Below are 13,616 nucleotides of genomic sequence, written 5' to 3' on the forward strand. Positions count from 1 at the left end.
GTACATTGGCTTGTTTACAGTTGTGGGGTTAGCATCTACAATGACAGGCCCTTTTTCCATTTCAAAACAACAGTGTTTCTACTGGTTAAATATTAAAACACATATGCATTTTTATTTAAAAAAAATTATATTATTCATTATGTTAAGGAAAAAAAAAATCTTTAGGACATTTCTTCCTACTGTCTAAACCCTGAGATATTGCACATGCAAGACAATTTCTGCCCGTAAACAATTAAAAAAAAAAGAGTTTAAATTTTCAGCTTGAGGAATGTTAAAAATTTAGCAAGCTGCATCCTTCTTGGAAAGAAACATAAGGGTTTGAGGTTTATGATAGTAATGGAAAATAAAAGTCCTGAAAATATCAGTATATACCAGTAATAGTATTAATTATTACACTGATGCTGTACTTACCCGATAATCTGTTACAAGGCCTGGAAGTTAAAGAAAAAATGTTCACATTGCTTCATCAGAACAGTCAAAGCCTTCAATCATTCTAATGTTATTGAAAAAGCTGTATTGTAGCTATCCTGTATGTTTGCTACAAACTTCAGCATCATCAGTGTCAACAGGACCACTAAATATCTAGCAGGATACTTGGCAGCATGCTAAATGAAGGTAATAAGCTTCATTCCTTAGCTACTCAGAATATACCACTAACAAGTTAAACAGTTTACAGGAGAAGAAACACAATTTTCCTTTCTGTTATACTGCAGATATTGTGGCGATGATGGACTAAATACTGTTTATTTTCTTATTGTAAGGAAAAGAAGTAGTAGATAAAATGGCTATCATTAATTTTGTTTTAAACAGTTTGCAGAATCCCCAAGCTCACTTCATTGCTCATTCTCTGCTGTGAAATGTCACCACCTTTACCCTAGTGAACTGGTAATACTTTTTAAAATAATCCACTTCTAACTACCTTTTATACTCATTCTTACATTTGTTGCTAATTCTTCAGCATGTCTAACAAGTGATTGGAAAATTTGACTCAGAATTGACCTCTTCCTGCTTGAAGAATAGTATTCTGTGGTTTTTTATGGCTTTTCCTTTGACATAGTGAAAGCCCCTTACAAACACAGATTGACCAAGCCACAAAGCAGTCCAGGGAGGCAAGTAGAGGGCATTTAGTTGTCTTTTATACAAGCGCACAGAGTCAAGATGCATCTACCTTTTCTTTGAATCAGGTAATTAAACTGATTTCACAGTAAAAGAAACCATAATGTAAAACTGGGTTAGTTGCAGTAAGCCAGTGACAGAAATTAAACTGATGTAAAACTTAAAGCCCTTCTTTAGGAAAATGTGGAAGCATCTGCTTAGCTTGCTTATTCTTTCTGCTTTATTACTCTGCAGTGGAATATAAGCTTCATACAAAAGTATGTACTTAAATTCCATGGGAAAGTGCTGTCTAACTGCTCCTGGAATTGTTAACTGTAAGGTACTATATAGAACTGTAGCTTCTGAATTTGACCAGTCTATGTAATTTACGTAATTCTCAGCCTTTATATTTTCTAGGAGTTAAAAATAAAAAAACAAACAAACAATTTCCTGTGTTACAAGCTCTCTTGCCAATGTTCTCTCATTTATGCACCCAAAACATAGGAAAAAACATGGTCCTTCCTCCCTGCAACATATAGCCATTTGGTTCTTTAACCTGTTACTATGTTATTTTCCAGATTAAAAAAAAAAAAAAAAAGACACAAAACCCAACAATCATTAACCTGTCCCGGACCTCAGGAAATGAACATGGTTGTCTCAGCTCGGTAAAGAGGTAATTTGATAACATTCATATTCTTCTGCATTGTAGCAGCCATTTTTGTTTGATAGCTGCAAGACTGCTTGCAAAGAGAGTAAAGCAACTGATGATAGATAAATAATCCTACGCTCCTGTAAGGGGCTATGTCTAATGATCCACAACAACGCCTTTCACAAGCTGTGAAGCAGAATGCAATCAATGATTAGTCCTTGATTACAAGCCTTAGTCTTACATCTGTATTTAACCAGGAGGAATTGCATTGTGGGAGCATACGTGGCATTCACAATGGAGTATAAAGCTGCATTCTTCTAACACTGCCATTAGGATTTGACCTATATCCTGGGTTGCCAGGCAAGCTAGTATAATCTTCCTGGTGTGATGATGCAAATCACATAAAATTATAATTAATGACAAAATAAAGACTTTCCCCTTGGGGGCACACATAATTGCCATATGGTTATTAAGAGTAATTGCTCACAGATAGAGATATTTTTCCGCTCATTTAAATTCTTGAGTGAGAGATGAGTGAATTCAAAAATGCTACTTCATTTGCCTTGTAAACCATGATGGGAATTCTCAGACCTGAGACATAGTCAGAAAATAAGACCCTCCATTAGGCAAGTCATATTTCCAGGAGTGCTGATATCCCATAAATCGCACAGGGGCCAAGAGGGACTGTAACAGCCTAGCACCTTTGCAAATTTGACTATGTTTATGGAAGGCGTAAGTGTGGATTGGATTTAACAGTTTAACTAAAGGCATTTGCATTTGACAAGTGTTGTCCAGCTCTTTGGAAAATTGATATCAGATGGGAATAGAGCATAGAAAAATTTAGCGTCACTAGAATGCTAGTAATCAGCTGATCTCTTTGAAATCATTATGTCCAGATTGCATAACATGCTATCACAGCTTCTGAAGGCAAGACGAAGGCTGAACAACTTACTATCCAACTGGGGAGACAATGTTTTCAGGTCAACTAGGTGGCCTCACCGAGAGCACCAAGTTTTAAGAAAGGTTTGATTTTCTTCTGGTGTTATTTAACCTGGGGAAGACCTAAGGTTCTCGTATCAGCACTGTCAGTTGTCACAAGAACATATTCTCACTTTAGTTAAGGTTGGATATTTTCTCCTGAAGAGAAATATTTTTCATGTATGTTAAGTAAAAGCTGGTGACTTAAGTGTATTTGCTATAACTTGTATTTTTCATTAAAAAAGGCAAAACCCCAGTATATGTTTTTTTCTTAACAATTCTGGCCTTTGGAGGGTGAACCTCAGCTCTGGAGTTACTGTATTTTCTTGTTTATTGCAACTGTTCTATATTTGCATTGCTTGGAAATGTAGAAAAGGAATAAAATGCAAAATTTCTGCCAGTTCAGGATTAAGGCACAGGAATCCATTTTTCCTAGGGCTTTTTAGTGAACAGTGGAATTCTGGATGGTATTAATTTAAATGTCAATGAGTTCACAGCCATAACAGAGAGAAGATAAAGGTACTCAGGATGTACTTCTGAACACAGATCAGCACCAGCAATTCCAGGGAAAAAATGAGATAGAGTAAACGGTAAGAACATCCACATGTGATTCACCCTCTTGAGAAAGTTATGAGGGAACTTGTACCACATGTTGACACTGCACTGCTGTGACCTTCTTCACAATTAATCAGTTAATAACTGAATGTGTGAAAACAGGCTTCAGGATGGCAAATGCCACTCTGCAGTTGCTAGGTATGTGCAAGAAGCAGCACTAATCCATTAAGGAGCTTTGTACAGGGCCTACGATTTGTAAGTTCTTTGTGAGCATTTTGTGAAGAGCTTTCACGAGCATTTTGTACAAGACTGATAGCCTGCACTTACTGCCTTCTCTACAATCAGCGTGAGAACACGAAAGCAACAGGATAATGTCCCAGATAGCTATCACTGAAAATAGAGCACAGATACCAAACACAGCTCACCCCTTCTTTGCAGTTTCAGGGAGTGTTTGTTCCTGACATGGGTTTTTGAAAATTTCAATCAGAGCTTGCACGAATAGCTAAGAAAAAAGGTCACAGACTTTAGAAACTCTACAAATCAGATCTTGAAACCATTCTGGAGAAAGATATGTTGGGGAAGGCAGGTTAAGGGACTCGATACACAGCACCCAATAATATGTTTATCTGGCTGCCAAAAGATCATTAAGAATTTTCTCAACACTCCTACAAAGAGTCAGTGGTAAGTCTGGAGCTGGGGAAATCCCAATACAAAAGTATTAATAGAATGGCTTTCCCTCTCAGTTGCTTTTTATACTAACTAAAATCTCTCTAGACATGTGTTTGCACTTTAATAAGCTTAACTCCCTAGGGCACTCTGAAAATGGAAATAGGCTCCTAAACAACTTAGGTAGTTTCAAGAATTTCAGTTTTCATCTTAAGTCCTTTTTTCCATCAAATAGTGTGCAAACAAAATAATAATAATAATAATCTCATTTAATTAAAAAATTACCAGACTCCTGGTGGTGATGCTGCAGGTAAAGAGGTTCTAATTTAAAGGCACCTGTTAAATCTGATCTTTTCTTCACCCTGTATAAAAAAGAAAGAAAACAAATTGAGAAATTTAAGAATTACAATTTAAGGCATTTAATTTCCACAAGAAGTGAAGGCAAACTGAATGTGTTTAAACTGGCGTATTTCCTGAGCACAGCCTGTGCCATTTTCAGTGCTTTTTCACAGCCATATCAGTACTGTACTTACAAGTAGTTAAGTGTAAGGCTCAGCAGGAACGGGCAGCATGACTGCACAACTGCATATTTAAAAACAGACAAGAAACAGACACAGAGGATCTTTTTATGGTGATAGACGCTCACACCAGAATGTGAGACTAGCTGAAGCAATGTTAATGTTTGCAGTCAACAGAAGTTGCCTTGAAATTACTGCAGTACAAATCCGTGTGGGAAGAGCTGTGGCTTCCTAGACACCGCGCACAGCCGCAGTGAGGCTTTGGGGATGCTGGCCACTGTCTCTCCACGCTGCGGTGGTGGCGGCAGCAGCCGCTGGTGGGGACGAGCCACCCAGTCCAGACTCAGGCTTCCCTCTTGTACCACCCTGCCCTTAGCTGGATCCGATATACAACTACCGACAGACGTACTGCAGCACAATGGAAAACTGAGAAGAATACCTGACTACTGCCAGGGAGTGGGTGGTGTGAATGGACTGAGGTTCCCCTTTAGAGAGAATAAGCTATGTTTTGCCAGTGGGTAATAACAAGACTTTCCTGGTTTAGGCTTCACTCGGTGTGTAAGACTGACTCATGTCCACAAATGCTGGGGTTTATAGAGGCAGAAGAAGAAGAAACCAGAAATCAAAAAGGGAAAGACTGCTACATCATTATATTAGGCCTATTAATATATCACAAAGTAAGCAATAATTATGTCAACACAGGGACACTCTAAATGACAAAGGTCCAAACCTTTTATTATTTTCTGTGCATCCGTTTTTTTCTGGTTTTTAATGTGTTAATGTAAATTTCTAAGTAAAAATCTAATTTCCAATATTTTAGTGTGCATGTATAAATGCACAGGCCAGTACCTACTCTCACTCTCATCCACATCTAGACTGTGCTCATAATTCAAACAAACAAAAATCCTTCCTCTCACTAAGGGTCAGGAAAAGTACCAAGGTTAACAGTCAAGTACTTGCCTTCAGGTATGGAAAGTACATAGCTGAAGATAACTAAGCTTATGCACATGAAAAATAGTAAAAGATATTCAGAATGCTCTCAATAAACACAATTAATAACCTATTTGTGTGCTGGAAATGTCCTGTGGACAGAAGGAAGAAACTATTAGCTGAAAGCAGGTTTAATTAGGATAACTTTTTAACAAACCCTAAGTTGTTCTACTGTAGTTTATTGGATATGTTTGAGTACTTTGATGTATTTGTGTTTCACTAGCTCATTCTGTACGCAACTAACTCAAGTTACAAGCAATATCATTAGTTGCCTTGTGAGAGCTGCATTTCTTCTCCTGTAATATGCTGTCCTGAACAATGGAACAGGTAACTATTCTGCAGGAACACCTAGCTTAGAAGATGTAAAAATGCTGTCATCTTGTAGTTCCTTGGTGATGTTACTGCTTTTTTAAAAGATGGTGCCTGTTCCATCTGTGGACTCCACAGGTCTTAATCTGGCAACCATGAAAAACTGTCTAAAAGGATTACTAAAATAAATCCAAAGCCTGGACATCAATGTATATGAACCAGTTGAGCTGCACCTCTTTACACCATGTCTAGATTTCACCCTATGTATTTAAAGTTCTTTGCAGTAAGTGCTTGTGTGGTCTGGTAATGGACAGAAGTGGTGTCCTTAACTTTCTTTGCAAATACCCCTTGTTGACTGAAGGATCATGAATATATATTTCAAAAATGTCATTGATAAACTAGAAATTTTTTAAGGCTTGATGTTACACTAATAGACCTACTAAGATCTAGCTTGAGTGGCACAGATTCACATATTAAGTACTCATAATACAAAATGCACAACAGAAGGCCTGGTGAATAAAGTAGTGAAAACTGAAAAGTGACTTACTTGGATTGCACATCTACAGCTTTCAACAGCCTCACTCTATTCTGTCTGTTTTAAAATTATAGATACAATAACCAAAAAGGTGACTTCATATTATAAATCAACAGGAAAATTTCACTTCCAGCTACAGATAAGTATTTCCTGTAAGCACTTTCCTTCCAAATACTAAAACAACGTTCCCAACCAAAAGTTAACATTTAAAACCTGAAAAGAGTAACAGAAAAGCAAAAATACCAAGACTTCACAAGATTATTATTTTCACTCTCTCTGAAAGAAGACACTTCTTCTATTTTGTCATATTCCAGAGTACCAATTAAACAAGTCAGGCAAAACTGACTGGTAGTTTCAAAGCAAAGTCTCCAAAGGACCCTAACATTTGAATATGGAAAATACACCCCTCTCAGGAGTGGCTATATTAATTTCCTTTTTATAGGAAATTGACTGCTCTTTTCTGTACATCAAGAAGTCTGGGAATATTTCACAAAAGGTTTATAATGAAATTGCCTCCAAATCCCAAATGACATCAGTGCTACATATTGCACTGAGTAGTTAAATAATTACATTACAGATCTAATGGCTAGATTATCTTAATCAACTTGCAGGGAAAAGAAATGGGAGTGTTTATTGGGGAGAGTGCTGAGGAGCCTGGGTGATTTAGAAGCCTGCCTGTCAATGGAACTCAGCTTACTTTGATTCTGAAATGGTGTTCACTGTTTACTGAACTCTTTCCATGTTATTAAAATATCATGGTTAATATTTCCCATGTATCCTTCACAGTTACCTTTTCTCACCGGGTTCCTTCATCCTTCATTATTACATTTCACCTATTTAGGCAGTGCTACAGTTGGTAAGAGAGGTGAATTTTGGACATGGGCCTTAGATGTAGTTGGACAATGGATTGGGCTTCAAGTCAAAGAGTTTAACTTTAAATGTATACTTCATTCTTTATTAGGTGAATAACACCTATACAGAAATGCCTTGCTGAAATTAAGCCTGAATGGCTATAGTTGTGAAGCTTTCACTTTGAGTAAGGAGACATGGTGCAGGGTCTCTTGAGATTCCTTATAATGGAATCTTCCTACCTATGAAAACAAGCATTTTGTGCAATGGCTTATCTAAAAAAAAAGCAAGAAACAAAATGGAGAAAAATACTTTCTTAAGTCTAAAGTCTAAGCTTTGCTAGGAAGAAACTAAAATCACCTGAGATGGGAACATAAACTGACAGACAGTGTGGCTGTACATACCTTGTTTTCCTGGAAAGCCAGGTAACACACTTTTAACATAGTTCCACAGTGTTTCCACAGGGGAAAGCAGAATTAATGAGAAATTAAACTGGTAGGGACTAGACTCTGGCCCCTAATTGTCCTACAAACAACATTAAAGAGAATGATGGTGCATTGTCTCATTTCTGAGTGGCTACTTTGTTAACAATGTCTTTGAGTGATGAGAAAAAGATGGGAGAAACCAGCAAAGCAGTTTCATCGTCTTCCTATTTCCATATACAGAGAGAGACAGCTAGTTAAGAGGTACTTATAAACTGGAGTCTTGGGTTAATCACTGCTACTACTGATGAATCAGGATCAAAATGTAAGCCATTTACTCTAAGGAAAAGAAAAAAAAAACCATAATAGCTAGGAATATTTGAAGTGCCTATGTCAGGAAAACTATTAAAATAAAAAATGTGATGTATTATCTGAATAATCTACATATTTGTGGAAAAGTCAACTTTGCTGATGATATTAAAAGAGCCGAAGGTTAAGCAAAGGCAACTGAGCGATCACTGTCTTACATTTATTCTTCTTTTAAATAAGGTGACCTTCTTCTGGATGATGTTTCAGAGTCTTCTTTTTAACATTCAGTTTTTCCATCTTTTTTTAATTTTTGCAAATTTTGTTCTATTATAACTGAAATTAATGTTTTCATTTATTTTGATAAATAGTCTGCATTTACTGAATAGCTATTTTGCTAATAAGTATCATTAGTCATGATGCTGGTAGACACTAGGTTCTAGAGATTCCATTTTGGGACACAATAGGATCGTCTATTATGGGATGGTTTTACTGCTATTATTAATGCTATGATACTTTGGTTTGTTTCAAAGTATGTCTAAGGGTTTCCACTTGGCCATCTTTTTATATAAAAATGTCATCTCTGCTATCATCTGGGGAAACTGAAGATCAGTACAAAATTGCATAAATAGTCCTTTTTGAAATCAGCTGCTTTTCATCAGCCAAATCCCAAGCATTTCTAGAAAGGCTTTTAAAAGAATCAAGGCTTAAACAAAAAGAAATGTTATGGAAAAGAAGAAAAAGCTCTGTTTAGCATGTTGTTCATTGCATTAATATCCTTAAATGAAGATTTTTCATTTATGTTATAAACAGTCCCAAAACGGAGCAAGTATGAATCTGCAGACTTTTCAGGATTCCTCTCTCTCTCTGGAACATAATGCAGAGCTCAGGCCTATTTCTAAATTTTACTTTTTTGAACCTTGGATTAAATGAAAGAGCGAATTTTGTAAATAATTTACAAGAGTTAAAGCTATCCAGAACTCCTCATTTCAATAGAGAAATGTAAATAAATGTATACTGCAAGAAAGGCAAACTAATTTAACATGTGATTTTTGTCTCTTGTAATGTTTCCTTTTACTATAATACTTACCACATAGCAGAGCAGTCAAAATTCACTAGGAGCCATTTGTGAGGATTAAAGTTAAATGAATCTGCAAACTGAGAATGGATAAATAAAAAACAGAATTATGAAAGACAAGAAGGATCCACGTGCTAATGATACAACTTTGTCAAATTGTCTGAGTACACCTTAACTATGAATGAATTCCTGAACTGGGTCTTTGTAGATAATGTTCATGCTGATGTCACCTTACTTAATAACTACTGTGGTTAAGTCTTCATTTATTTTGGGGATGGAATTCAGGTTAGGTGTGCAGGTTAGGTTACTGGTATTATCAACACTGAGCATTTGCTAACAACTATACTTTTTAGATACATATGTTATGGAAAAGTACGTATCTCAGGGTAAACAAACAAAAAAAAATCTGCATACTCAGGAACATCCACTGTGGTTCATACCCCAATTTCCAGTAACAATTCACTAAGCTTTCTGTTTCCAAGAATATTAAACATATACTCACAAAATTCATATATAGAGACGATATATTTAGTTCAGAATCTGCATATCACATTCATTCATAAAATTACAGCTGACCAGGAAATGACTTTTTTTTTTACTGCCAGAGTATTTTCTTTTAGTAGAAGTCATTTTTTCATCTAAGTCGAAAGAAAAACCAACACAGAACAAGCATTCACAATACATGTTTATATAAATCATGTAACGGGCCCGTTTTAGTTGACATATGTTTAGGTGTGGCATCAGAGGAAACCCAGGTAGGTAAGACAGACATCGTGTGGGAAAGGCTTCATCCATGTTTTGTGTTTCAACAAAGGCAGAAGCCACCAGCCTTAAAAAAGAGAGACGGGGGCCTGGCAGCACCAGGGTCTGACTACTCCATATAGCACTTTTCTGTTCTCATTTGTTTCTCATAACCTTCCCTGTCACTTGTAAACAATTAACGATTGCTCTCATAAGAGAAGATTATCTGTCTGTCTGTCTATCTGTCTATACATCTATCTGGCTATCTCCCTGTTCTATGTAAGGTAGGAAACCTATTCATGGTTGTTAAATATTTACTCTTATGACAAATGCTGGCCCAGACAAGGGATGCTGTTTCATTTCCTTCAGGAACCAATAACAATAATTTTAAAATATATTCCCCCACAGGAAATTACAACAAGCTTCATTTGCTGATAAAAAAGAGACAGAAAGAAATGCTTTATTTGTGAGGGGGTTTTCCCTCCTCTTCTTCATTAGTCACTACCTATCAGTGCTGTGTTTAAACTTCTGGCTTTACCAAACAGTAATATTTTCTCCAGTAACGTGGAAGACGAGGACTTATCTGACTGTCTGAAGGGAGCAGCAGGAAATTGAAGTATTCTTATCTAAGCAACTGAATGCCAAGTAGCTCAGCAAGGGGGGAAAAAGGAATAGGAGTGCTGTTGGGGGAATATTTCATTTAGCGCTCTCGGTTATTAAACCCCATCTGTTTGAGATACAGTTACTGGTGGTATCCTATATGACTTTCAGGATATAAGCAAAAAATCAAACATAAGCGGCTCATTAATTTGTTGAACTACTTTTCTTTTTTGTGTAATATAGAATTAGGGTGTTATAAACGTGCCTTTTTGGATTTTCGGGAAAAAGTTCCTTTTTTCTATTTTGTAAGACAATTTGTTGATTTACTACTACTTGCTATTCTGAATGACAAACTTTTACATATTGTTGTAACTTGCACACTCCCAGAATAAAGCAGTAAAAATTATATAAACATAAGTAATGTAATAGAATATACAGTAATTTGTGGTGCAAACTGAAGTGCAGCGTACTCAGAGATTCTAGAAAAGCCATTAATGTTGGATGCACAAGAAAAACGTAAATTCTATGGAAGAGCAAGGTTTTAGCAGGCTGCTAGAGAAGAAACACTTCATTCACCTCCACTCCATTTAAAAGATGCCTGAATTCAGGGCAGATGAATGCACTCCCAGCATAGGCTGCATCAATATGCATCCAGATATTTTCCTTATTACCTAAAAAAAAAAGTAATTGAAGGGGAAATAAATTAAACAGAAGATTAAAAAGCCCTATTAATTTGCATGAAACCAAGTGCCTGAGAGATTTTTCTTTGATGTTATTATTTTCCCAATTTAAAATTAAATTAAGAGATTAAATGTTTCTACCATCTGGGTTTCCATTAATACATAAAGATGTATACGTAACATATTCTTCCTCCTCCTGACTTCTACTGGAACAGAGTCCTTATATGTCTAGGTTTATCGTATTAATATTAAGCAACATAAAATATTAAATTACTTTGATTTAAAAGCCATTATAAAATACACTTTTAAAAGATGTATCTAGAGATGTAGTTATCATTTCTATGGTAATAAAACTATCTACTTCAGCAAGAGGAGCTAGAGTTTTAGCTGTGCTCCCCACTTCTAACTCATGAATCACAAACACACGTTTCTAAACAGTATTTTTTACATATTGATATATGTGCATGTGCATGCTTTTGAACTACGTGCAGCAAACTTTATTTCAAGGACTGAGACACTTATGCAAGAGCAAGCATTGAAAGGTTAAGAAAGTGCTAGTTTTGATTAGTCACTGAATGGTTTCTGCAGAAATATTTTAGCATATGAGCCTCTCATGTATTCTCTAATTTAGTATTCTCACTCTGCTATAGATCACCTGTATTAATGCACATGGTAATAATTCTGGTCTATGAGTTGATGGCTGAAGCCCACATAACATCTTTACACTGGTCACCAAATAATTCTGATGGGTATTTCCACATACAGAGCTATATCCATTCAGATTTGCAATTGGTCATCAAGTTCATGCTGGAATTTGCATTCTTGTGAACTACATTTTCTTTTTGCATAAGTATCTGGAAAAGGCTAATAAAACATTATTCATAACATCCACAACTTAGGTTTATTTGAAAACATGTTCAAATTTCAACTGATTATATATTTTCAAATACACTTGGTTTGAGACGCTGCCTTTATTTCATAGAACTACTGCTCATGTATATTAAGAAGAAAATTCACCTGCATGCAGAAAAGCTAGCATGACACTTATGATTTGAGTAGTACACAATCCTTCTGCTGGTCTCTGCTGCACAAGCAGAAAATCATTGAGAGCAATTGGTGAAACACATGATTAGTTGCTATACCTAAAAGCATTGGTGTCACTATTTTATTAGGTCAGGTCTATAGAAATAACCTGAACAGCAAAATAATCTCTAGCTGCTAAGCAGACTACTAGAAACCTTTTTAGAAAGGAGGACTGGGAGAAGCTGAATCTCTGGGGCTTGTGCTGAAGGGCAGGAAACCTCACAGAGCAAGTCACCACCACACAAACCCCAAATGTTTTAGGCCCCACCTGAATAAGGTAACAGAACATCAAATCTAGCTGTATTTCTATGAGGCTGCTTCCAATTGCTTATAGCTATAAATTTCCAGTTCTAAACGTACACTTGAATAGATATGGTGTGCTTCTGCTGCATTTTCATCAGCCAGCAAGTGTGTGCTTTTGACCAAGCCTTTCTGCAGATCAAAGCTTGACACCACAGACCATAACGCAGAAATACTTAAGAAGAGTCCGTGACTCGGTCACGGTATTAAACACACTGGCATTTGTCCTGTTTTCTTGCAAGAGGAAGGAAATCGAGGAAGGGAGAGGAAGGATTAAGGAAAATACATGTGAATTTTTGGTGCATATTTCTCTGCTTTTTATAGTTGTTAGAACCAGATAGAAACAAAACACTTGGTGCAGAGGAGAACTGGAGTTCAGCTTTCCCCTGATCTTCAACATTGCTCTAGATGCACTTGCAGGTAGAAGGGCTTGAAGAAAAGTGTTACAGGCTGAAGCACTTACAGTAATTTTTCACTGACAGCGTTCCAAGATATGCGCCCCCCCAAAAAACCCTTGAGGCAATGCCCTCTGTACTCTTTTAACGGTTTGAGAATGCAAGTTTGCTGCTTGACCTAATATTAGAAAGCAAACTGTAACTGAAGGTCTCATCTATAAGTAGCCTTATTGAATTTGGACACTGATGCTGCACAATGCCCTGGAAATGACTCAGCATGGCTTAAACTGGTATCTGTAACTGTAGAAAGTAGCAGCAAAGACTTACAAATAGGACCCAGTTCTAACAGTTTGTCAAAGGAGCAGCAAGGTGTGGTTCCAAGTGTCGCACAGAACTGCAGAGCCAAAAAAACAAAGGCAAATAAAATTAAGTGTTACAGCAAAGAAAATTACCAAATGAAAAAAACCAACTGTCTGCAAAGCCAACAATAAACTGAGAGAATAGATGATATAGGGCAAAATAAATTTATTTTAGCCAATACCTGTCCTTCAGTGGAGCTTCTGAGAATCTAATTTTTTTTTTTTCCAAAGGTCCCATAAGTGTCCATTGAGACAGATGCATAAAATTGAATGTTAATCTAAAATTGACTGATAAGTAATGTATTATAGTCACAGTATTATATTAATGCTATATTTTATGTATTTTCTGTGTGTTCCACACGCTCATCATGTGGCCCAATACTAACATCACATATCAATTATCATCAAAATGATTTGCAGTTTATGGTATATAAGCAAGCTCTGAACTTCAGCAACTTAAAGGTGCTGGAATTCCTGTTGACAGAATGGATCATAAAATGTTACTGCC

The 13,616-nt window shown here is 36.4% G+C and overlaps 1 protein-coding gene across 7 annotated transcripts in view; it reads right to left on the reverse strand.

The window, feature by feature from the left end:
* Positions 1 to 13,616, reverse strand: part of DDC (dopa decarboxylase) — an 80,337-nt gene that overhangs the window by 16,933 nt on the left and 49,788 nt on the right. For 5 of the 7 annotated variants that reach the window (XR_008235296.1, XM_052788094.1, XM_052788092.1 and 2 more), the window contains exons 7-11: positions 13,077 to 13,143; positions 10,868 to 10,962; positions 8,963 to 9,030; positions 4,229 to 4,305; positions 412 to 431 (exon numbers count right to left, since the gene is read on the reverse strand). Coding sequence is in view for 6 of the 7 variants with exons in the window: in XM_052788094.1 (XP_052644054.1) it covers positions 412 to 431; positions 4,229 to 4,305; positions 8,963 to 9,030; positions 10,868 to 10,962; positions 13,077 to 13,143 (327 nt within the window). In the remaining variant the exon portion in view is untranslated. The other 2 variants (XM_052788095.1, XM_052788096.1) reach the window with 2 other exon arrangements.

This window comes from Harpia harpyja, chromosome 5, assembly GCF_026419915.1.
Source record: "Harpia harpyja isolate bHarHar1 chromosome 5, bHarHar1 primary haplotype, whole genome shotgun sequence".
Taxonomy (NCBI): domain Eukaryota; kingdom Metazoa; phylum Chordata; class Aves; order Accipitriformes; family Accipitridae; genus Harpia; species Harpia harpyja.